The 26983-nt window shown below is 42.3% G+C and overlaps 1 protein-coding gene across 1 annotated transcript in view; it reads right to left on the reverse strand.

Annotated features, from left to right (window-relative positions):
• Nucleotides 1-659: 659 nt before the first annotated feature.
• Nucleotides 660-26983, reverse strand: part of LOC106586109 (G-protein coupled receptor 39) — a 63599-nt gene continuing 37275 nt past the window's right edge. Inside the window, exon 3 of the mRNA XM_014172979.2 lies at nucleotides 660-1874. Within this exon, the coding sequence (XP_014028454.1) occupies nucleotides 1372-1874 (503 nt within the window). The 3' untranslated portion in view covers nucleotides 660-1371. The remainder of the gene's footprint in view (nucleotides 1875-26983) is intronic.

Here is a 26983-nt window from a genome sequence, read left to right on the forward strand (position 1 = left end):
GTTTCTTTGCAGGACAAGGATTGTCCTGACTTTCACAAAGGCCTGAATTGCTTTGCCTTGCTTTTCTTGCCTTGCTGGCAAGTTTTACCATCCAATTATTTCAGATCTACAGGAGTGTAAGTTTCACCATGACACGGATGGTGGAAACACGTTGGCACATGATAGTTATTATAATATGGCAAATATTAGTAAATGACTTCATTTTATCAATGCTGCTGACTTTTGCAAGCCTACCTGAGAAATGAAACAGATAGGTGGGAGGGCATACAGGCTGTCGCCAAATTATTTAATGCGCTATTTGCCTAAATGGGTAATAGAAACACTTAAACCACATTTTATTCGACACTGTAGGTTTTTGCAAAAAAAAAAGGTTTTTAGGTGTGACGTCACTATGTACAGCTGTTTTTATTGACACAAGATAGTTAATTGGAAACGCACCGTAACAGGCAATTGTCACGTATTTTCTATGCAAACTTTCTAAATGTCAACAAAAAAAATCACTGGACAAGTTAATGGAAACATAGCTGTTGACCGGCCAACTGAGGGCACTAGAAGGTAATATGTACATTTGTAGATGAACAGGATGAGGTATATTTGTACAGTAGATGAAATGGTGTACAGAGACATAAGATGAAGAAAAACACAAATAACACAACAGAGTAAGTGACCATTTTTAATATTAAAATAATGATGCAGGTACTGTAGTGATGAAACATAAATTACATTTGTCTTGAGATCAAATCATATGCACTGGGTCCAATTTAGGAAGTGGTCAACTCTGTCAGTGGATGCCATACAAATGAATGGAAAAGTATACTTTGGACACAATGTACAATGCAGACACCATGTCATGATGAACAATGTTGAGCTTAGTTTTCAGTGGCATCTTAAGTGACTGTGATAATACGAGCTACAGTATGGCCAAGAGAAGTGTAATCTCATGTAATGGAAACAAATCACTGTAATTAACACTGTTCAAATACCAAGCTTTTCCAATGTTCCAGTTATTACAATGTACAGTATGAGATGAAATTAGTAAAAATGTCCTGACTGTTCTTTGACTGGATGTATTACTGTATGTTAAGACTCATCACATATTATGTCTGTAGAGGCACCTCTCTGACAATTTAGCTTGTGGCAGATTGTTGAAGTCTGCGTTGGATGACACCCTGTATCCCTCTCCAATTAATTGAATACTGTAATACTGAACACAGCTAAGTGTCTCTCTTTTGATTCATCTTTCAAAGTTACCTAGAAGTCATTCTGGACTGCATTGACTCACAACGTCAACCCTACTTCAATAACCTCAGCCAAGAAGCATGTTAGAGCATAAGTCAAAACAACTCTTGTCATACATGTATTTTAATAAACTTATATTTCAGTCTCTTCAGGGTTGTTTCCCTTTCGGACTGAAATTGAAAGTGATTCATCGGTTGTGGGGAGGGCCTCCTCAGGGCTAGGAGGGGGAGTGTCCTTAGGACTATGGAAGGTAGTGAACGTAGGCATCTTGAACTCCTTGCTCTGAGTCTGAGTAGACCTGCTGCCACCGCCACGACGCAGTGACTTTAGCAGCGGCCGCAGTGAGCGGGCCGAGTTGGCCTCGAAGTTCCTCAGAGTCCGTTTGTTTACGTGCTCGATGGTGAGGCGGCAGCGTAGCACCTGGACGAAGACCTGGCGGAACTGGCGGGAAGAGAGGTTGTACAGGAAGGGGTTGAGCACGGAACTAAGGTAGAAGAAGGTGTCAGCCACAGGGTGCAGCACCACATAGTTGCGGAAGTAGGACATGGTCCAGCTGGACTTGGGCACGGCGGCGGTCATCAGGCGACGCACCTGGTTGGGCAGCCAGCACACGGTAAGGGAGCCCACGATTAAACCTGAGAAAGAAGGAGGGGGAGCGAGAGAGAGAGAGAGAGAGAGAGAGAGAGAGGGAAGGAAAGAGAAAAAGTAGTTAAGAATATTCGATAATGGGAGAAGGGGGCAGTGGACCACACTGTGGTATTTGAAGTATTTGAAAGTGTTTGAAAGTATTTTCAAATAACTTCCTAGAAATAGCCAGAACTATTTTCAAATACTTATTTACAAATATATTATTTAAAATACCACTAGAAGACCTGGGTTCAAATGCATGGGGTGTTTAAATATTTCATATTTTAAAATACTCTGAGTGTGGCAAATAAACCTGATAAATATCTTGCAGCTCTCACAAAACAAATACAGTACATGCTAAACCAGTAATAATTTTAAAAGATAAAGATACAAAGCGGTAATTAGAAACAACAACACAATGACAATTTTAAAAGCTTCTATGAAAATGTATATAAATCAGAATTAAACAACAGTTTAACAACAGATGGTTCCTATAGCCTTCTTAGACTCAACAACTCTAAAGCAATTATCAGCAGACAAAAATTATGACTAAAAACAGAGATCACCCAAGAAGAAATATTAGACGCTGTTAAAACAGTTGCATGGAGAAAAGCACCAGGAATGGATGGCTTTCCCATAGAATTCTATTCAATAATTTGGGACAAAGTAGCATATGACAACACGTCACTCAATTCAGTACTTCCTTGTTCCATGTATCAAACAGTTATTTCAGTTAAATTAAAACCAGGAAAATCTGGAGAGTCCCCTGCTGATTTAAAGACCCACAAGTTTAATAAATGGTGACAAAATAATAACAAAGATTAAAAGCAATAGAACTGCAAACGTCATACCAGACTTCATATACACTACCGTTCAAAGTTTGGGGTCACTTAGCCATTTTTTGTACATTAAAATAACATCAAATTGATCAGAAATACAGTGTAGACATTGTTAATGTTGTAAATGACTATTGTAGCTGGGAACAGCAAACTTTTTATGGAATATCTACATAGGCATACAGAGGCCCATTATCAGCAACCATGTTAGCTAATCCAAGTTTATCATTTTAAAAGGCAAATTTTTATTTAGAAAACCCTTTTGCAATTATGTTAGAACAGCTAAAAACTGTTGTTCTGATTAAAGAAACAATAAAACTGGCCTTCTTTAGACTAGTTGGGTATCTGGAGCATCAGCATTTGTGGGTTCGATTACAGGCTCAAAATGGCCAGACACAAAGAATTGACTTCTGAAACTCGTCAATCTATTGTTGTTCTGAGAAATGAAGACTATTCCATGCGAGAAATTGCCAAGAAACTCAAGATCTTGTACATCGCTGTGTAGTACTCCCTTCACAGAACAGCACAATCTGGCCCTAACCAGAATAGAAAGTGGAGTGGGAGGCCCCAGTGCGCAACTGAGCAAGAGGACAAGTACATTATAGTGTCTAGTTTGAGAAACAGAAGCCTCACAAGTCCTCAACTGGCAGCTTCATTAAATAGTACCCGCAAAATACCAGTCTCAACGTCAACAGTGAAGAGGCGACACCGGGATGCTGGCCTTCTTGGCAGAGTTCCTCTGTCCAGTGTCTGTGTTCTTTTGCCCATCTTAATCTTTTATTTTTATTGGCCAGTCTGAGATATGGCTTTTTCTTTGCAACTCTGCCTAGAAGGCCAGCATCCCAGAGTCGCCTCTTCACTGTTGACGTTGAAACTGGTGTTTTGCGGGTACTATTTAATGAAGCTGCCAGTTGAGGACTTGTGAGGCTTCTGTTTCTCAAACTAGACACTCAGTTGACTAACTGTAGCCCGTCTGTTGCTCTGCACAACTCATGTCAGTCTCCTTTGCCTTTTTTCATCAATGACCCATTTTCGACCACTGGCCTGCCGTTGGCTGGATGTCCTTTGACCATTCTTGATACACACAGGAAATAGTTGAGCAAGAAAACCGTACCCTGTACAAAGGCACATAAATATTTTCTTGCCCATTCACCCTCTGAATGGCACACATAACAATCCATGTCTCAAATGTCTCATGGCTTAACAATCCTTGTTTAACCCGTCTCCTCCCCTTCATCCACACTGATTAATGTGGATTTAACAGGTGACATCAATAAGGGATCATAGTTTTAACCTGGATTTCCCTGGTTAGTCTGTCATGGAAACATCAGGTGTTCCTAACGTTTTATACACTCAGTGTACATGCCTATACTTTCCAAATGTATTTCCAAATACATTCCAATACTCAACTACTTGTATTCTAAATGAAATATCCAAATACTGTACTTACTCTGAAATATCTTTGAAAGTAATTGAAATACCCTAAATAGTATTTCAACCCAGGTCAGTGGACTACTGAATACTCAGAAACAATGCCTTTTGTTGGTGTTTTTGGACATGTTTGTACTGTCTCTTTACATGAACTGATTTAGTTTCCCCTGATGATTTGTAATGGTAATTATACTAAGACAAAAACAGCACTTTGAGACTAAGTGCACTGTTAAAAAAAAAATCTCAGTACATGGTCTGTGCTATTGTAAAAAACACTGCTGGCTAGTCCTAAGGGCAAGGTGATTTCAAATTACATTTAAATAATTTGTATTTATTTATATTCATATCAGCATACTACTATTATGAATTGAGGACTGAAATTTAAATGCTGTGAAAATTGAAAAAAAGGGAAAACAGAAATGATGGGGTGTGGAGATATTTTCTTCAGCCCTGTCTTACTGTAAAGTGGGGCTGAGAGTGTAAGAGGTGCAGTATGGGTCGACACTGTGAGGGGTCCATTAGAGAGATTCCCTAAAGGGTAATTACACTTTCTCACTGTCTCCTTGCTCATTTTAGTGAATGTCAGACTACAACAGTACCCATTCTAATGAAAAACATTATACAACAAATGAAGAAAAAACCTACATAGGGATATATGTATTTTTATCCGATTTATGTTTTCATTAATGGGGCTATCTAAACTGGGTGTAACTGAAGTGTAACTGTGCCAGGCAATATTTTAAAAGAAAAACCCAGAATAAAGGCAACTGCTGAAAACATTATGACTGAACATTATCCTTGCCAAAATAAATTAAATGGGATTTTAATTAGAAGGCTAAAACATTTTCTTGGTAGGTCTCAGACTGTAGAAATCCTCTGTGATTATGAGGCACAGGTTTTTGATACAACATTAGCCAGGTAGGAATGTATGTACCTCTTTGGTGAAAACACTGCTAAATAGGTTCTACACTGCAGGACAAAGTGGCAACAATTTGCTTGATTGTAAAAGAATAACTCCCACACATAGTTACCGATCCTCATTCATTTATTTGAACACTTTTAAGTATTAAAACAAATAAGTATTAAACAGTCTAACACTTTAAGTGTTGAAATAAATAGTTTAACAATTTAGTTTAACAATTTGCTGACAAACACTTACATGAAGTTGTAGATTCTACAAGACATAACTATTTACACTATTCTTATTTCCAGTACATACTCAGCTGCTTATCTTGAATTCCACATGCAAATTACAGTTCCTGTTGGCTTTGGCTCATACATGTTCTTTGTGCAGACTTGAGTCTATTTGAAAGACGTCATTCAGCAGGTTGATCTTCCATTTACAAACAGAATTCTTCCACAGAGTGAATGCACAATGAGGTAAAGTCATACAGTAATCATGGCTGTGAAGCAGCAAGCTAACCTTCACTTTATCCCTGGGGGAACTATGAAGTAAAGGTTTAGTTTGAATCTCCCAACTGTCAGGAATGGGTCTTCAAAAACTCAAGACAGAGAAACTTTAAATGTCAAACATACAGTATAGGCTTAGATAATTGGCATCAGCCTGGTGTGTTATGTTTATGCTATAATTGGTGCACAACCCATGAGTTATGGTCTCAGCACATCTCTATCACATGCTTTAAGCGTCATACTAAAGTAGACTAACCTGACAGTGTAGCATGTGGAGGTTACACGGAGTGGAACAGGGAAACCCAAGAGCAGACGAGGGGACTGGGATGAAGTAACCAAGGTATTTATTGGAACACAAGGGGAAGATGGAGTGCAGGCCAGGAGAAGCTCAGGCGGGTTGCAAGAAACCAGATGCGGAGGCTGAGGCTGGAGCGAGAGGGGTTGGGACAGGGTAAGCAGGTCCTGAGGGGAATCCAAGGGAGCAGTAGAGTGGGGAATCCAGGGCAAAGTAGCAGGATGAGGAGACGTGGGACTGGAGAGATGGACCAGGAGTCAGAGCAGGCAGAACAGTAACGGAGAGGAAAACTGTGTCAGGCAAGGAAAACAGGCACAACAGGATCTAAATAGTAACAAACGACTAGAACCGTAGACTGACTGAGCAGAGATTACGATCTGGCAGTGTGGAAGTAGCAGGGCTGAATATTTGTAGAGGTCTTGATTATGGAACAGGTTGCAGCTGGTGGGGATCTGCTGACTCCAGCACACCTGTCTCTGACCACACAATCACACACAGAGGGAGAGCGAGAGAGCACTGGGGGAGTGGTGGCAGTTCAAAGAGACACAGCTGAGCAGTAGAGGGTGTGACAGGAGCAGATGTAACAGTACCCCACCCCCTCTACGGGCGCCACTTGGCACCCGACCAGACTTATCTGGGTGTGAGGTATAGAAATCACGTAAGAGGGAGGGGTCCAGAATGTGACTGCGGGGCACCCAGCAGCGCTCCTCCGGCTCATATCCTTCCCAGTCCACCAGGTACTGCCAGCCGCGACCCTGATGGTGCACATCCAAAAGCCAGCAGATGGTTTAGGCAGGATGGTCATCGATGAACTGAGGGGGTGGAGGAACTGCTGCAGGAGGAGACAGGGGACTGGAGCAGACAGGTTTAACCTGTTTGGGATAGAGGGCAGTATTTTCACGGCCGGATAAAAAAATATACCCGATTTAATCTGGTTACTACTCCTGCCCAGAAACTAGAATATGCATATAATTAGTAGATTTGTATAGAAAACACTCTAAAGTTTCTAAAACTGTTTGAATGGTGTCTGTGAGTATAACAGAACTCATATGGCAGGCCAAAACCTGAGAAGATTCTATACAGGAAGTGGCCTGTCTGACAATTTGTTCTCCATCTAGGGCATCTCTATCAAAAATACAGCATCTCTGCTGTAACGTGACATTTTCTAAGGCGCCAGAAAGTGGAATGAGAGCTCTCCAGTCTCTGGGCGAAAAACAGCAGGAGTTTTTGTGAGTGGTCCTGCTGAGAACAATGACACTGGAGCGCGCGTGCACGAGACGACTCCATGTTTTTCTTTCAGTGTTTGAATGAATACAACGTCGCCCGGTTGGAATATTATCGCTATTTTATGAGAAAAATAGCATAAAAATTGATTTTAAACAGCGTTTGACATGCTTCGAAGTACGGTAATGGAATATTTTGAATTTTTTTGTCACGAAATGCGCCGGCGCGTCACCCTTCGGATAGTGACTTGAACGCACGAACAAAACGGAGCTATTTGGATATAACTATGGATTATTTCGAACCAAAACAACATTTGTTGTTGAAGTAGAAGTCCTGGGAGTGCATTCTGACGAAGAACAGCAAAGGTAGTCCAATTTTTCTTATAGTAAATCTGAGTTTGGTGAGGGCCAAACTTGGTGGGTGTCAAATTAGCTAGCCATGATGGCCCGGGCTATGTACTCAGAATATTGCAAAATGTGCTTTCACCGAAAAGCTATTTTAAAATCTGACACCGCGATTGCATAAAGGAGTTCTGTATCTATAATTCTTAAAATAATTGTTATGTTTTTTGTCAACGTTTATCGTGAGTAATTTAGTAAATTCACCAGAAGTTTGCAATGGGTATGCTAGTTCTGAACATCACATGCTAATGTAAAAAGCTGGTTTTTGATATAAATATGAACTTGATTGAACAAAACATGCATGTATTGTATAACATAATGTCCTAGGAGTGTCATCTGATGAAGATCATCAAAGGTTAGTCTTGCATTTAGCTGTGGTTTGGGTTTTTGTGACATGCTTGCTTTGAAAATGGCTGTGTGAATATTTTTTGCTGGGTACTCTCCTGACATAATCTAATGTTTTTCTTTTGCTGTAAAGCCTTTTTTGAAATCGGACAATGTGGTTAGATAAAGGAGAGTCTTGTCTTTAAAATAGTGTAAAATAGTCATATGTTTGAGAAATTGAAGTTTTTGCATTTTTGAGGTATTTGTATTTCGCGCCACGCTATACCATTGGATATTGGTGAGGCGTTCCGCTAGCGGAACGTCTGTCCCTAACAGGTTTTTAATCAGGGATACATGGAAGGTATGATGGATCCTGAGAGAAGCTGGGAGTTTTAGGCGCACAGCACAGGGGTTAATGACACGGTGAATTTCAAAGGGACCAATGAATCGGGAAGGAAAGTTTCTGCGATGCCACCTTCAATGGCAAGTCCTTTGGTGAGAGCCATATCTTTTGACCTGGGGTGTAGACTGGGGCTGAGACCCGGCAATGGTTGGCTTGGGACTGGGTCCTGTCGGAGGCATGAAGAAGAGTAGGGCAGTCTCCATCTCTTAGTTGGCCCGTTTGGTCTGGCCATTGGTCTGGGCGTGATATCCAGAAGAAAGACTGACATTGATACCAAGAGCTGAACAGAAGGATCTCCATACCTAGGAGGTAAACTGGGGTCCCCTGTCGGAAACAATTTCAGTGGGAATGCCATCCAGACGAAACACATGGGATACTAGCAGGTCCGTAGTCTCCCTGGAGAACGGGAGCTTGGAGAGGGGAATGAAGTGAGCCATTTCGGAAAACCTGTCAATAATGGTGAGGATGACGGAGTTACCGTTAGATGGGGGAAGGCCAGTGATGAAGTCCAGAGCTATGTGTGACCAGGGGCGACTGGGTATGGGAAGAGGACGCAGCAGCCCTGAAGTGGGTTTAGTGGAGGTTTTGTTCCGAGCACAAACTGAGCAGGCTGAGATACGGGACCCGATCTCCCAGGCAACGGCGGCATTGATGCAGGTGGATGGCACAATGGCTTCTGTCTCGGTACCCGTGTTGTCGGTGGTGAACTGGCGGGAGAGGGCATCAGGCTTGGTATTCTTTGAACCGGGGCGATAAGTGAGTGTGAAATTGAATCTACCGAAGAACAAGGCCCACCTGGCTTTCCGGGAGTTCAGATGTTTGGCGGTCTGGATGTAGGACAGGTTTTTATGGTCATTCCACACGATGAAAGGGGGGACAGAGCCCTCCAGTCAGTGACACCATTCCTCAAGAGCCAGCTTAACTGCCAGGAGTTCCCGGTTTCCGATGTCAAAATTCCTCTCTGCAGGTGAGAGCTTACGGGAAAAGAATGTACATGGGTGGACCGTCTGATCAGAAGGGTAACGTTGAGACAGAACATCACCTACCCCGGTGTCAGAGGCGTCCACCTCCACAATGAACTGGAGTCCTGGGTCAGGCTATGGACCGGAGGTGAAGCGACGATTGAGTTCCAGGAATGTTGCCTCTTCCTCAGGAGTCCAGTGGAATGGGGTGGAGGTGAGAGGGGTGAGAGGTGCAGCCAGACGGCTGTAGTTGCAGAGGAAACATCTGTAAAAATGTGCAAACCCCAGGAAACGCTGTAGCTGCTTCAGGTTGGAGGGCGCAAGCCAATCTGTGACTGCCATGACCTTGACGGGGTCCATACGTAACTGTCCCTGTGCAATAATATAACCCAGGAAAGACACTGAGGCAGCATGGAACTCACATTTTTCAGCTTTAACAAAAAGCTTATTCTCCAACAGCCGTTGAAGAACTTGGCGAACGTGTTGCTGGTGAGCCTCAGGGTCTTTGGATAATCAGGAAGTCATCTAAATAGACAAAAACGAAGCATCCAATCACATCCCTCAGCACATCATTGACTAGGTTCTGGAAAACAGCCGGGGCGTTAGTAAGACCAAAGGGCATGACCAAATACTCAAAGTGACCCAGAAGTTTGTTGAACGCAGTCTTCCACTCGTCCCCCTCTCTTATGCGGACAAGGTCGAGTTTGGTAAACACCATGGCACCATGGAGGGGGGCAAAAGCAGAGCTGATGAGTGGCAAAGGGTACTTGTTCTTTACTGTGATTTTATTCAGCCCACGAAAGTCTATGCACGGCCTCAGTGTCCCATTCTTCCTTTTCACAAAGAAAAACCCAGCACCCACTGGGGAGGAAGATGGCTTGATGAGTCCTGCAGCCAGAGAATCCTGGATGTACCTCTCCATAGCCTCTTGCTCGGAGCAAGAGAGGTCAAATAACCGGCTACTGGGAAGAGGAGCTCCAGGCTGGAGGTCAATGGGACAGTCGTACGGCCGATGAGGCGGCAGCGACAGGGCGTGGTTCTTGCTGAACACAGGAGCTAGATCGTGATACTCTGGAGGAACTGGTGACAGGTCCAGAGGTTCTGGAATGAACTGGGGCACAGACAAGGCAGGGAGGGGGAAGGGTAGAATGTAGACAATTAGAGTGACAAAATGAACTCCAAGTGGTTACCTTTCCCCGCGGTCCAGTCAATCTTTGGGTTGTGTAGCCTTGACCATGGATGGCGAAGAACCAGGGGGGAGTAAGAACAGTCGATTATGTAGAAACTGATATTTTCCTGGTGGTTTCCAGAGAGATGCGGGATGACAGGGATGGTTCTCTCACAGACACGGGCGAGGAGCTGTCCGTTGAGAGCATTGGCATCAAGGGGTGATTCGAGTGGGACAGTGCCCAGGCCCAACACCTCGGTTCAGGAAGCTCCCGTCAGCACTCGAGTCGATGAGAGCAGATACAGAAAAAGCCTGGCTCTGACAGACAAGGTTGCCTTCAAGCAGGGGTCTGGGGGAAGATGGGCAGGCGATTTGTTTCAACAGTATATCCCCCACTACTGCCGAGCCCCCTTTTTTTGCTGGACGCAGGGAACAAGTGGAGACAAAGTGACCAACCTGGCCACAGTATAAGCAGCTCCTAGCGCCGATTCACCGCAGCCTCTCCTCTGGAGAGAGACGGGCCTGGCCGAGCTGCATGGATTCAGGATCAGGAAGAGCCTTGGAAAGGGATGCAGGAAGAAGGAGAACAAGGCGCTGAACAGATGTTATGGTGCATGCAACCCTACCTACTCTCTCCCTCCAATGCTCACTGAGACGGTTGTCGATGCCGATGGCGAGAGAGATGAGTTCATCAAGTCTATCAGGCTCATCCCTGGACACCAACTCGTTCTTGATGGTCTCAGTGAGCACGTTCTGGAATGCTCCCTGAAGGGCCTACCATTTCTGCAGCTCTCAGCAGCGAGGGTGCGGAACTCACATACCATCTCAGCAACACTATGGGGCCTTGACGGAGGGACAGGAGTCGTTTAGCGGCCTCCTTACTGATCGTACTGTTACATGGACTGGAACAGAGAAACCCAAGAGCAGACTCAGATGAGGGGACTGGGATAAAGTAACCAAAGTATTTATTGAAACACAGGGGGAAGATGGAGTGCAGGCCAGGGGAAGCTCAGGCGGGTTGCAGGAAACCAGGTGCGGCGACTGAGGCTGGAGCGAGAGGGGTTGGGACAGGGTAAGCAGGTTCGGAGGGGAATCCAAGGGAGCAGTAGAGTGGGGAATCCAGGGCAGAGTAGCAGGATGAGGAGACGTGGGACTGGAGACAAGGACCAGAGTCAGAGCGGGCAGAACTGTAGTGGAGAGGAAAACCGTGTCAGGCAAAGAAAACAGGCACAACAGGATAACCGGATAAAAATAGTAACAAACGGCTAGAACCGTAGACTGACTGAGCAGAGATTACGATCTGGCCATGTGGAAGTGGCAGGGCTGAATATTTGTAGAGGTCTTGATTATGGAACAGGTTGCAGCTGTGGGGGTTTGCTCTGACTCTAGCACACCTATCTCTGCCCACACAATCACACACACAGAGAGAGAGTGAGAGGGAGAGAGCACTGGGGGAGTGGTGGCAGGTAAATAAGACACAGGATGAGCAGTAGAGAGCGTGGCAGGAGTAGATGTAACAGTGGAGGTTAAACTCCAACCCTGGGTGGTAGTGAGTTTGGACTATTATAGTCTAACTGTTCTCTTACCTATGCACATGCTAGTAGTGTGTTGAAGATACGTTATGTCCGATATCCACGCTCAACCATAGTTCTAAATCTAAATGAATAATGCTTAGTTACACACCAACAAATGCATCCTGAAGATACAACTTCCTGAAAGCGTTGACTGAATGCATCAACAACTCAAACTTAACGTGTCGATGGGCACCGATTTCCCAATTGACATCAAGTCAAGGAAATAGAAATTGACAAGATCCACAGCTCGAGTTACAGACATCGGAGAGGCAAAAAAAGTATGTATATTTTATTCATTACAAACATGTCTCTAGACAATACATGCCTAAAGGGGTAAACAGAAAACTGATAGGGTAAGTCAAATGGAAACTTCTCAAAGAATATTGAGCATGAATACATGAATAACAAAGCTATTAAATCAGTATTTGCTCCAGTGGTGTTCAAACCTTTTTTACATCTGGACTAATTTTCACTAGTCCAAATGTAAGAAAATTTGGTCAAAAACGGCACCATTTTTGGAGTGTATGACTGTGCATTAAATATCTCACCATATTACATTACTATAACCAAGGGGTTTGTGATAATTTGACCATCAATAATAGATCCGCATCTCTGGCTATTTGTATTGTGCAGACCAACTTGTTCTTGTGCATGTTGGGCTTTACTTCATAATTGAAAATGAGCTTTATAATCCTGAGAGGAATTTCTCATTCCTCTCATTCAAATGTCATGGTTTAGGCCATATAATTTCTGTAGACAAATAATGAAATGACTTTTTAGGCCAGTCATTAGTACTCCATAGCAGCTATTTGTTAGCTACGTACACTTGATTTATAATTATTTTCTTGTCAAATGTCAATTTTATCTTTAACGATAGATAGGTATGTCACAGACAAATTGTGTTTCTCAAAACGCATACTACCGTGCTCCGAACACGCAAATTGGAGCACGGAAAGGTCGGAGTATGAGTCCATATCAAAGTATGCGAAACTGAGCACGGAGGGCACTTCTCCGAATGTGTACTCTGTTTGTTCACGTTGACCTGCCTACGTACCGTAGATGGCAAGCCCATAATAAGTCAATAAGGCTAACTGTCTAGCTACTAGTGCTAGTAGTAGAATTGACATCTATCCTGCATAATATTCATTTTAGGTCATTTTTGCCTGATAAACTATCTGGTCAGCTACATTATTACGATTCACATATAGCTAGCTGATAGTTATGAAGTAATACGGTTGCTTTGTGTATATCTTAGTGTTGCCATTGTCCTGGCTGGAAGAAGGTCCAATGAATGGGGAGGCAAAGCATGAGGAAGTATCGGGAGTGTGAGTGCTTCTCAAGTGTATTGTTTTATGCATGCTCCACACTCTCGTCTTCACAAGAACATACTCAAGTGAACGTGGTTGGAAAACGCACTCAGAGCATGACAGTGTGGAGCACGGTAGTATGCAATTGATCTATGTAAAGTATCAATACCCTAAGCCATAACACCTCACAGACCAGTGAAACAATACAATTTCCATTAACAAGCTCCAATCTGTGCTACCATGACAGCCACTTCCACCGGTTGCCGTAAGCCACATTAGCTTGTCTCCAGGCAGAGGCCAATCCATTAGCAGGCCGCTGTGACATTAGCATATTAGCCATAGCAGAGGTCAACCCATTACAGGCTGGACAGGCCACTGCGCTCAGCGTCAGCTGTTTACCAGCAGGGTCAGTGGCAACAGGGCCAATTTCCTGCCTCAGTCAAAGCACAGCATGCAGACAGCTAACAAATGCCATCAGTGGCCTCCCTTCCAAACAATGCAGCAGAGGGACAAATGGGACTGGAATTTTAAAAAGGAAAGCCTGCACATGGTACTGTATATGCTGCTCTCATGCTTTATTCCTGCACACGCACATTACTCTACATACATTTGAGACTGGAGCATAGCATATGTCTTAGTTAGACTGCTGAAGGGGTTGTGGGACATAGGAATGCACTACTCTGTGTATGCTTTTGATGGAGCATAATAAATAAAGTTAATTTATATGATTGTGGAGACATCTATGAATACTGAAAAAGACTGAAAACTGATTTTTTTTCATGGCAAAAACTTTTAACCCGTTTGTGTGGAAAATCAACCAGGGGCCTGTCACAATAACCCTTAACAAGACAAGCACATAACTTGAGGCTTATGAGAGGGACAGAGGGAGAGCTAAAGAAAGAAGGGAGGGAGGGAGAGAGCAGAGAGAGGCTGTAAGAAAGAAAAAGAGGTAGACGGGACGAGATAGAGTGAGAGGAAGAGCGGGAAGGACAGAGATAAAGGGGATAACAAGAGAGAAGGAGAATAAAGCCAGTGGAGAGATAATAAAGAGGCAGAGCAAAACACAGCACATACTAAGAGCTCTCTATCGGATAGACACAGACAAAAGAGGCAGTGCTAACACTTTTCAGAGGATGATCATTATTGGCGCTATCCACAGGTCCACTGGTTCACATTAGACTAATACAGTCCCGCAGGTGCAGTATTAGAGTCCCGCAGGTGCAGTATACATACAAAGGTGATGGGAACACCGCTCTCTGATCTGCTACTCACAAACCAAGCCAAGAGTTCATGGTCCACACAACAGAAAGTCTTCACTACCCTACTGTTTGGGAGGAAAGGGTACTAAATGCCAGTTTTCTTCAATTCAAAATAACTGGGGACTTGTGATAGGCTATAATATAATCAAAATAACCCAGTGCAACCAATTGGTTAATTTCTTCCTTGTCAAATGGAAGATTCATGACTAGCATTATAAGCAGTTACACACAAATTAGTAAAGTGTGGAGTTTGTTGCCCTTGAGCATAATGGACCACTTTTAAATACATTTCTTTACACACACTTTATTACATTTCTGTCAGTTTAATAAAAATCAATGACAATAGCAAGGCTGAGTAAGCTTTGCTTGATTCTTTTAGAAACAATTAAGTCTATCTTTCGCATGACCTTTCAGCTGATACCATTTCCAAATGTTACATTTAGCAGAGAACCATGAAGACAATGTTGACTGCTATTTTATTTGCTCCAAATTCCTGTGGAGGCAATCGATCCCCGAGTTTGGTTCTTCCTATCCCATGGCTTCCTCATTCTAATGTGGCCAGTCACCTGGAAAATTGGCATTTGGCCAGCATGGATTGGTGCCCATGAAACAGCAAAAGAATACAACTGTAAAACATTCAAATTTTATAGCCTCCATAATGGTAGTTGCTTTGTCAATGAATGTTGATTGATGTTTTTTGTTGTTGTGTTGTGGGTCTTTAATTGAATACAGTACATAGTGTCTATCTAATGCCATAACCATATGCTATAAACACACACCACACACATACAACTCAAAACATTTGTAGTCATATCTTGTTGTCAAGGCACACAAAAGGTACACAAACTGTGCACACCCACATATACATATCCCTCTTCCCTCCACACACACACACACTGTATATCACCAGCATTCACCATTATCATACATGCTTGGCGAAACACACTTATGTTCTGGCTCTGGGTCTGTTTGTTTTTCTGCTATACTGCTGGGCGCTCCTGCTGCCTCACACTGTATATTATGAAAGAACCGTCTGGACAGCATGGTTCCATGCCACACACACATACACAGACAGTACCACAGAGCCCCTTTAATAAATTATTACTTTCTCCTGCCAAGGATAATAAAGGTCCAGTTACTAATTAGAAAGCAATTAAAGCTGATTATTCAACCAATTAATTCCCTGTCTCGTCTATAACTGGAGTCTCTCTGACTGAACCACTCGTATCTATTGTGTGGCTAGATATCGCTCCGTGGTAGTTACACCACTATTGTTATGTAGTACAAACAGGTTATAGAACCTGTAACCAAATGTGTGGTTAAAAAACCCCTAGATTTGATTGACGCACTCGTGCGTCACACGGTGACGTCATTTTGAATATTGAATAGCTTCCGTGTGTTTATGCCAGGCCCCCAGTGTCAAGTCTGGAGTGTGAAGTCAAGAGCTCTGCTGCTCGGCTACTGCGTAGCAACCTAGCAGTACCAAAAGCCCTGGTCTGTCCAAGAAAGCCTATGTAAATTACGATTTCCAGAACATAGGCAATGTTTGGGGGGGGGATGCCCGTTTTGGGCTCTAACATGAGTTTATTATGATCAAGTTTTCCATAGGAATATCTGAATAACGTCAGCGCTATCACTATCTACTGATTGGAATGTCTATGGTTTATGCTAGAGACTTATCGTTTCTTGTAGTGGCTGCAGCTCAATCCCCTATTTTTTCCGCCAATATAAAGTTTGCGCCTATTCCATAACATGGAGCTTGTGAAAGCCGCCTTTTTGTACAAATGAGAGGAACCGGAAAAGAAAATAGTCCAGAACCATGTGAGCTACAAACTAATGTCACCACCATCGAAAATTGAGTCTCACAAACATGACAGTGTCGGTTGTTTGGCTCTACGACATACACAAGCTATACAGCAGTCGTCTGAACTCTCTGTCACGGATGTCCTCATTTCATAAAGGTCTTCTCACAAAACCGACTGTCCAGACCGAACCGTTGGAGTGACAAACGAACAAACACAAAGGTGTCGGCTGTTCTGCTTCAGGGGAGTAGTCTGAAGGTAACCCAGTAAGTACTGGGCTGTAAAAATTGCAAAAAGTGCATAGGGGTACAATGTCCCACAATAACATGACCAAATAAGTGTCAAATACATAGATTTGGTCCGGAGTTTTCTTATATCTCTCAGATAGACACTTCAAAACCTTGTTCCTTAATCTAGACGTTCCGCTAGCGGAACACCTGCTCCAATATCCAATGATGGGCGTGGCGCGAAATACAAACTCCTCTAAAATACAAAAACTTCAATTTTTCAAACATATGACTATTTCACAGCATTTTAAAGATAAGACTCTCCTTTATCTAACCACACTGTCCGATTTCAAAAAGGCTTTACAACGAAAGCAAAACATTAGATTATGTCAGCAGAGTACCAAGCCAGAAATAATCAGACACCCATTTTTCAAGCTAGCATATAATGTCACATAAACCCAGAAGACAGCTAAATGCAACACTAACCTTTGATGATCTTCATCAGATGACAACCCTAGGACATTATGTTATACAATACATGCATGTTTTGTTCAATCAAGTTCATATTTATATCAAAAACCAGCTTTTTTTTACATTAGCATGTGACGTTCAGAACTAGCATACCCCCCGCAAACTTCCGGGAATTCGCTAACATTTTACTAAATTACTCACGATAAACGTTCACAAAAAGCATAACAATTATTTTAAGAATTATAGATACAGACCTCATCTATGCACTCGATATGTCCGATTTTAAAATAGCTTTTTGGTGAAAGCACATTTTGCAATATTCTAAGTACATAGCCCAGGCATCACGGGCTAGCTATTTAGACACCCGGCAAGTTTAGCACTCACCAATATCAGCTTTACTATTATAAAAGTTTCATTACCTTTTGTTGTCTTCGTCAGAATGCACTCCCAGGACTGCTACTTCAATAACAAATGTTGGTTTGGTCCAAAATAATCCATCGTTATATCCGAATAGCGGCGTTTTGTTCGTGCGTCCCAGACACTATCTGAAATGGTAAATCAGGGTCGTGCGCATGGCGCAATTCGTGACAAAAAAAATCTAAATATTCCATTACCGTACTTCGAAGCATGTCAACCGCTGTTTAAAATCCATTTTTATGCCATTTTTCTCGTAGAAAAGCGATAATATTCCGACCGGGAATCTCCTTTTAGCTAAACTGAGGAAAGTAAACAAAGCTTTCGGTCGACGCGGGCACGAGCCTGAGTCTCACAGTACTGTAACCAGCCACTACCCAAACGCCCTACTTTTTTTCAGCCAGAGCCTGCAAAGCCACGATTCAGCTTTTTGCCGCCTTCTGAGACCCTATGGCAGCCGTAGGAAGTGTCACGGGACAGCTAAGATCCTCACTCTTCAATAAACAGAGACAAGAAGAACGACACCTTGTCAGACAGGCCACTTCCTGCCTGAAACCTTGTCAGGTTTTTGCCTGCCAAATGAGTTCTGTTATACTCACAGACACCATTCAAACAGTTTTAGAAACTTTGGAGTATTTTCTATCCATATGTAATAAGTATATGCATATTCTAGTTACTGGGTAGGAGTGGTAACCAGATTAAATCGGGTATGTTTTTTATCCAGCCGTGAAAATACTGCCCCCTAGCCATAACAGGTTAACTTCTTTCTTGCAACCCATTCTGAAACTGACTGCGGCTCTTTGTTAAGTGTTGCAGTGATTTCACTTGCTGTGGTAGCAGACATGTATAGTGTTGAGTCATCAGCATATATAGACACAGAGGCTTTACTCAGAACCAGTGGCAGGTCATCAGTAAAGATTGAAAAAAGTAAGGGGCCTAGACAGCTGCCATGGGGAATGCCTGACTCTACCTGGATTGTGTTGGAGAGGCTTCCATTAAAGAACACCCTCTGTGTTCTGTTAGGCAAATCACATTTTATTGGTCACATAGACATATTTAGCAGATGTTATTGGTAATTCTCGATCCACAATATTGCAAGGGATATACATATATTTTTCCAGCAGCAGATTATGATCAATAATGTAAAAAGCTGCACTGAAATCTAACAAAACAGCTGCCACAATCTTTTTATTATACATTTTTCTCAGCCAATTATCATGCATTTGTGTAAGTGCCATACATTGTGACATTGAATGTACAAGTGCCATTGAATGCCCTTCCCTAAAAGGATGCTGAAAATCTGTTGTTCATTTTTTTACTGTGAAATAGTATTGTATCTGGTCATACGCAATTATTATATATTTTTTTAACTAAGAGTTGGTAACAGGCTGATTGGTCGGCAGTTTGAGCCAGTAAAGGGTGCTTAGCTATTTTTCCTGGCGGAATGACTTTTGCTTTCCTCCAGGCAAACTTTCCTGTATGCTTAGATTGAAGAGATGGCAAATAGGACTCTGCAAAAGTGACCCTAAAAGAAGGGTCCAGACACTTTTGTTTGCGATTTCACTTGTTACATGGAAAAATGACTTAGAGATGCACAAAAGCAGACCCTTTTGACAAAAAAACACGAGAATGTTGACTCTACCTGCAGCTAGCAACTAAAATGGCGGAGACAAACAACCTGATGACCCAGTTCTAAATGACATTCGCAAAATGAACAAAAATCTTGAAGAGAAAATTGCAAAAGTGGCCGAAGATGTTGCTGAAATAAAACATATAGTGGTTGCACTGAAAACAAAAGTGGACACACTCGACAACCAAGTTACACATGCAGAAGAGAGGATACCAACCTTGGAGGACAAGAACAACCGCTTAAACAACACTGTTGAAAAAATGGAGACTGTGATAAAAAAAACTTGAAGAACGACTTTAATACCAGGAAAATTACAGTCGGAGAAACACACTTCAGATCAGAGGGGTTCCCGAAATCCACATAAATACGGAAGATTGTGTGAAAGACATTTTATGCAACCTATTTGATAACACACCGGAGGATATTAACCACTTGCCCATCGAGAAAACACATCGGACACCGACGACAAAACGCCCAGGCCAGCCCCACGCAACCCCCGGCCTATCCTGGTGAAATTCTTACAATATACTGACAGAGAGAAGGTCTGGCGCCGAGCCAAATAGCTTAGGACTTTTCAATGGAAGGGGACAATGGTGGAGTTTTTCCCTGACTGTTCCAAAGAGGTTCAAGACAAGAGAAATATGTTCATGGAGATGAGGTATAAGTGCATGAAACGGGGAATGAACTACTCGTTGCAATTTCCTGCCGTGTTCTGGGAGGAGGATCATTATGTCGTTTCACAGACCCAAAAGAGGCAAAGAAGTGTGTCATGGACGTCAATGAGGCCGAACAAATTGAGTAGCGTGGTAGGCTATGGAAGTTCCGCATGGTGGCAGTGGATCATCTCGGATGGACTAACATTTTTCTCGAAGGCGATAGAACTTCACATGTTGTGAGTACAGTGCCTGGCATTTTTCCTATTTTATTTTATTACAACCTGTAATTTAAATGGATTTCTATTTGGATTTCATGTAATGGACATACACAAAATAGTAGAAATTGGTCAACTGAAGTAAAAAAAAAAAACATTTGAAAAATGTAAAAAACATTAAAACAGAAAAGTCGTGCATGCATATTTATTCACCCCTTTGCTATGAAGCCCCTAAATAAGATCTGGTGCAACAAATTACCTTCAGAAGTCCTCATGTGTGCAATCTAAGTGTCACATGATCTGTCACATGATCTCAGTATATACACACCTGTTCTGAAAGGCCCTAGAGTCTGCAACACCACTAAGCAAGGGGCACCAACAAGCAAGCGGCACCATGAAGACCAAGGAGCTCTCCAAACAGGTCAGGGACAGAGTTGTGGGGAAGTACAGATCAGGGTTGGGTTATAAAAAAAAATATCAGAAACCTTGAACATCCCACTGAGCACCATTAAATCCATTATTAAAATATGGAAAGAATATGGCACCACAACAAACCTGTCAAGAGAGGGCTGTCCACCAAAACTCACATACCAGGCAAGGAGGGCATTAATCAGAGAGGCAACAAAGAGACCAAAGATAACCCTGAAGGAGCTGCAAAGCTCCACAGCGGAGATTGGAGTATTTGTCCATAGGACCACTTTAAGCCGTACACTCCACAGAGCTGGGCTTTACGAAAGAGTGGCCAGAAAAAAGCCATTTCTTAAAGAAAAAAATAAGCAAACACGTTTGGTGTTTGCCAAAAGGAATGCAGGAGACTCCCCAAACATATGGAAGAAGGTACTCTGGTCAGATGAGATTAAAATTTAGGGTTTGGCCATCAAGGAAAACGCAATGTCTGGCGCATACCCAACACCTCACATTACCCCAAGAACACCATCCCCATAGTGAAGCATGGTGGTGGCAGCATCATGCTGTGGGGATGTTTTTCATTGGCAGGGACTGGGAATTGAAGGAATTGAAGGAATGATGGATGTTGCTAAATACAGGGAAATTCTTGAGGGAAACCTGTTTCAGTTTTCCAGAGATTTGAGACTGGGACGGAGGGTCACCTTCCAGCAGGAGAATGACCCTAAGCATACGGCTAAAGCAACACTTGAGTGGTTTAAGGGGAAACATTTAAAAGTCTTGGAATGGCCTAGTCAAAGCCCAGACCTCAATCCAATTGAGAATCTGTGGTGTGACTTAAAGATTGCTGTACACCAGCGGAACCCATCCAACTTGAAGGAGCTGGAGCAGTTTTGCCTTGAAGAATGGGCAAAAAACCTTGTGGCTAGATGTGCCAAGCTTATAGAGACAAACTCCAAGTGACTTGGAGCTTTAATTGTTGCAAAATGTGTCTCTACAAAGTATTGAGGCGGAGTGGGGGGGAATAGTTATGCAAGCTCAAGTTTTCTGGTTTTTTTTGTCTTATTTCTTGTTTGTTTCACAATAAAAAATATTTTGCATGTTCAAAGTGGTAGGCATGCTGTGTAAGTCAAATGATACAAACTCCCCAAAAATCTATTTTAATTCCAGGTTGTAAGGCAACAAAATAGGAAAAATGCCAAGAGGGGTGAATACTTTCAGAAGCCACTGTATGAAAGAAGATCGTAAAATGTATCATTTAGCCATTTGATTTAGAATTTTAGGACCTCTGTAGGTATAAAATAATATAGAAACAAGTATTTGATGAAACATTGAATTTGGCCTTTACAGCTATAGCCCATAGAAATACATTGAATAACACATTTGTACATGGAAAAACATACAGTCAAAAAATAAATCTTAATAATAACAGTGGAATGAGGAAAAATAGATTTAGGGAATAGAAGAGGTGAAGTTCTAGTCACTGATAAACATGTTTGTAATTTAGTGTTGCAAACAGACAGACAGAGCCATGCATAGTTCAGATCAGAGGGGCAGAGACACACTACCATTCAAAAGTTTGGGGTCACTTAAAAATGTCCTTGTTTTTGAAAGAAAAGCTATTTTTTTGTCCATTAAAATAACATCAAATTGATCAGAAATACAGTGTAGACATTGTTAATGTTATAAATGACTACTGTAGCTGGAAACGGCAGATTTTTTATGGAATATCTACATAGGCATACAGAGGCCCAATATCAACAACCATCACTCCTGTGTTCCAATGGCACGTTTTGTTAGCTAATCCAAGTGAATCATTTTAAAAGGCTAATTGATCATTAGAAAACCCTTTTGCAATTATGTTAGCACAGTTGAAAACTGCTGTGCTGATTACAGAAGCAATAAAACTGACCTTCTTTAGTCGCTATTCATGTCATGAAGAACTAATCCTTTAACCTGTTATGGCTAGGGGGCAGTATTTTCACGGCTGGATAAAAAACATACCCGATTTAATCTGGTTACCACTCCTACCCAGTAACTAGAATATGCATATACTTATTACATATGGATAGAAAACACCCTAAAGTTTCTAAAACTGTTTGAATGGTGTCTGTGAGTATAACAGAACTCAAATGGCAGGTCAAAACCTGAGAGATTCCTTTACAGGAAGTGGCCTGTCTGACCATTTCTTGAACTTCTTTTCCATCTCTATCTTTTACTAAGGATCTCTGCTCTAACGTGACACTTCCTACGTCGTCCATAGGCGCTCAGAGCCCGGGAAAAAACAGAATGTCGTCATCCCAGCCCCAGGCTGAAACACATTATCGCCTTTCTCAAGTGGCCGATCAAGGGACTCTGGGCTTAGGCGCGTGACCCGACCGCCCCCGCCTTTGTGATTTTTTCCTCTGTTTGCCGAAAAGGAGATTCCCTGTCGGAATATTATCGCTTTTCTACGAGAAAAATGGCGTAAAAATTGATTTTAAACAGCGGTTGACATGCTTCGAAGTACAGTAATGGAATATTTAGAATTTTTTTGTCACGAATTGCGCCATGCGCACGACCCTTCTTTACCATTTCGGATAGTGTCTGGAACGCACAAACAAAACGCCGCTATTCGGATATAACGATGGATTATTTTGGACCAAACCAACATTTGTTATTGAAGTAGCAGTCCTGGGAGTGCATTCTGACGAAGACAACCTAAGGTAATGAAACTTTTAAAATAGTAAAGCTGATATTGGTGAGTGCTAAACTTGCCGGGTGTCTAAATAGCTAGCCCGTGATGCCTGGGCTATGTACTTAGAATATTGCAAAATGTGCTTTCACCAAAAAGCTATTTTAAAATCGGACATATCGAGTGCATAGAGGAGGTCTGTATCTATAATTCTTAAAATAATTGTTATGCTTTTTGTGAACGTTTATCGTGAGTAATTTAGTAAAATGTTAGCGAATTCCCCGGAAGTTTGCGGGGGGGGGGGGTATGCTAGTTCTGAACGTCACATGCTAATGTAAAAAGCTGGTTTTTGATATAAATATGAACTTGATTGAACAAAACATGCATGTATTGTATAACATAATGTCCTAGGTGTGTCATCTGATGAAGATCATCAAAGGTTAGTGCTGCATTTAGCTGTGGTTTTGTTTTTTGTGACATTATATGCTAGCTTGAAAAATGGGTGTCTGATTATTTCTGGCTGGGTACTCTGCTGACATAATCTAATGTTTTGCTTTTGCTGTAAAGCCTTTTTGAAATCGGACAGTGTGGTTAGATAAAGGAGAGTCTTGTCTTTAAAATGCTGCAAAATAGTCATATGTTTGAAAAATTGAAGTTTTTGTATTTTTGAGGAATTTGTAATTCGCGCCACGCCTATCATTGGATATTGGAGCAGGTGTTCCGCTAGCGGAACGTCTAGATGTAAGAGGTTAATAACTTTTCATCTTCAAAACAGTGCACTCTCTTCAAACAATAGCATGGTATTCTTTCATTGTGATAGCTACTGTAAATTGGACAGTGCAGTTAGATTAACAAGAATTTAAGCTTTCTGCCAATATCAGATATGTCTATGTCCTGGGAAATGTTCTTGTTACTTACAACCTCATGCTAATCGCATTAGCCTACGTTAGCGCAACCGTCCCGCAGGGGACCCACCAATCCTGAAGATAGTTTACTTCTTACTTCTTTTTTCTCAATTTCCGCCTGAATGGCATGCCCAAAGTAAACTGCCTGTAGCTCAGGCCCTGAAGCCAGGATATGCATATAATTGGTACCATTGGAAAGAAAACACTGACGTTTGTAGAAATGTTAAAATAATGTAGGAGAATATAACACAATAGATATGGTAGGAGAAAATCCAAAGAAAAACCAAACAGATTTGTTTTTTTGAGAGACCATCCTCTTAGAAATGCAAGAGAAAGGTCATATTGTAAATTAGCTCCCTGGATGCAATTCCTATGGCTTCCACAGGGTGTCAGCAGTCTATGTTCAAGGTTTCAGGCTTGTAACTTAAAAAACGAATAAGAAATAACAGTTCTAGTAGAAGGACACAGTCTTGGAAATCTGTATTTGTGCGCGCCATGAAGAAATTACGGACCTGCTAAAATTGGTTTCCTATTGAACATACTTCTTTCATAAATAAATATTATAGTTTGATTTCATTTTAGGGTATCTGAGGAGTAAATAGAAATGTATTTTGACTTGTTGAAACAAAGTTTAGGGGTAGATTTTCGGATTCCTTTCTCTGCAAGTTTAACAAGTGGATTACTCAAATCGATGGCGCCAACTAAACTGACTTTTTGGGATATAAATAAGGATTTTATCTAACAAAACAACACTACATGTTATAGCTGGTTCCCTTTGGATGACAAATCAGAGGAAGATTTTCAAAAAGTAAGTGAATATTTAATCTTTATATGTGAATGTATGAAACCTGTGCTGGTGTAAAAATACTTTGATGTGGGGCACTGTCCTCAAACAATCGCATGGCATGTTTTCACTGTAATAGCTACTCTAAATCGGACAGTGCAGTTAGATTAACAAGAATGCAAGCTTTCAGTCAATATAAGACACTTATATGTACCAACATTTTTAAAATCCATAATATTTATTTGAATTATGCGCCCTCCAGTTTCAGACTTGTCCCGCTAGCGGGACCCCGATCCTTATTTAAGCATATCCCAATTCAGGTCACCTAGCAGTACGAACTCTGATGATAGATGGGGGGAAATCAATTCATATATGGTGTGCATGGCACAACTGGGAGCTAAGGGGGGTCTATAACAAGCGGTAACAATGGGGGACTTATTTCTGGAGAGATGGATCTTTAAAAGTAGAAGCTCGAACTGTTTGGGCATAGACCTGGATAGTGTGACAGAACTCTGCAGGCTATCTCTACAGTAGATTACAATTCCGCCCCCTTTAGCAGTTCTGTCTTGACAGAAAATGTTGTAATTGGGGATGGAAATTTCAGATTTTTTGGTGGCTTTCCTAAGCCAGGATTCAGCCCCAGCTAGGACATCATGGTTGGCGTGTGTGCTAATGCAGTGAATAAAGCAAACTTAGGGAGGAGGCTTCTGATGTTAACATGCATGAACCCAAGGCTTTTACGGTTGCAGAAGTCAGCAAATGAGAGCGCCTGGGGACACACAGGGCCTGGGTTAACCTCTACATCACCAGAAGAACAGAAGCGGAGTAGGATGAGGGTATGGCTAAAGGCTATAAGAACTGGTCGTCTAGTGCTTTGGGAACAGAGAATAAAAGGAGCAGACGTCTGGGCGTGGTAGGATAGATTCAGGGCATAGTGTACAGACAAGGGTGCAAGTGCAGTGGGGGTAAACCTAGGTATTGAGTGACGATGCGAGAGGTTGCATCTCTGGAGGCGCCAGTTAAGCTAGGTGCGGTCTCTGCATGTGTGGGGGGAGGGACAAGGGGGCTATCTGAGGCATGTTGAGCAGGACTAGGGGCTCCGCAGTAAAATAAAAACAATGAGTGCTGCCCTAAACAACAGTATACAAGGCATATTGACATTAGAGAGAGGCATAAAGCAATCACAGCTGTTGATTGGGAGAGCTAAGGCAACAACGGGTGAGACAACAACGGGTAAACTGCTAAGACAACAACAACGTGTAAATGGCGATAAATGGGCAGAGAGGGTCAGTTAGCTACATACAGCGCATGAGTTGGAGGCTGGGGCTGACAGATAAACAAAATGAAGTACCATGTTAATGAACAGTCCAGCAGGCATCAGCTGTGTAGCTGAGTGATCATAAGGTCCAGTGAGCAGCAATAGATGAAACAGAGGGCCGTTCGATAGTCGATTACTACGCTAAGCGAGCGGGAGACAAAGTGTTCAGGAAGCTAGCGGGCAGATGGATCTTCACCACATCCACAACGCAGAGGCCGGTTAAGAGCACATCGGCCGAATTACGTCAGCAGATCAGCAGACCAGTCGTGATGGATCGGCGGGGCTCCGTGTCGACAAAGGGTCCAGGCCAAATTGACAAGAGAGGTATTGTAGTGCCATGACATAACAGATAACTCCACATTAAATTATAACTGGCATCATCGGCAGGATGAATAAAAATAAAAGGTATAATGACAATACTGCTCCGTTACAACGCCACAAAGGTGGTATGTCAAGATCCCTCAAGCCAATGGAAGAGTTCTGTTTTGGGTTCTACAAGGAACACAGAAGGGTTCTACCTGAAACCAAAAAGGGTTCTACTTGGAACCAAAAAGGGTTCTCCTGTGGGGACAAAGACCCTTTTGGAAGATTTTTTTTAAAAGAATGTACAGGCTTGACACTAAAACGAATTACCTCACACCAGAGAGGAGTAGAGCTCTGTATTAATCACACTAATGCTGTAGAGGGAACCTGGGCTCCAGCTTCCATTGGTTTTACTCTGATTAATACAGGAGGCCCATAACAATGCTTTATGGAAAACGATGACTGTGGGAGCCGGGAGCCAGAGCCAAAAGAAGAATGCCTCCCTTGCTCCATCCATTCATCTCTCAATTTGACCACTGCTGGTCCTCAAGGCTTTCTACAGCTGAGTGCCAATTAGGAACAGGCATATTCTTATTTTCTGGTCATGTCACAGTCCCAACCTGAAGGTGGAAGGGATGGAGGGAGCGAGAGAAGGAAAGAAAGAGAAAGTGGAGAAAAGTTGTTGGTAAGTTGGTTAAGCAATTCACCTTCCACATCTT

Source organism: Salmo salar, chromosome ssa25 (genome assembly GCF_905237065.1).
Source record: "Salmo salar chromosome ssa25, Ssal_v3.1, whole genome shotgun sequence".
In the NCBI taxonomy this organism is placed as follows: Eukaryota; Metazoa; Chordata; class Actinopteri; order Salmoniformes; family Salmonidae; genus Salmo; species Salmo salar.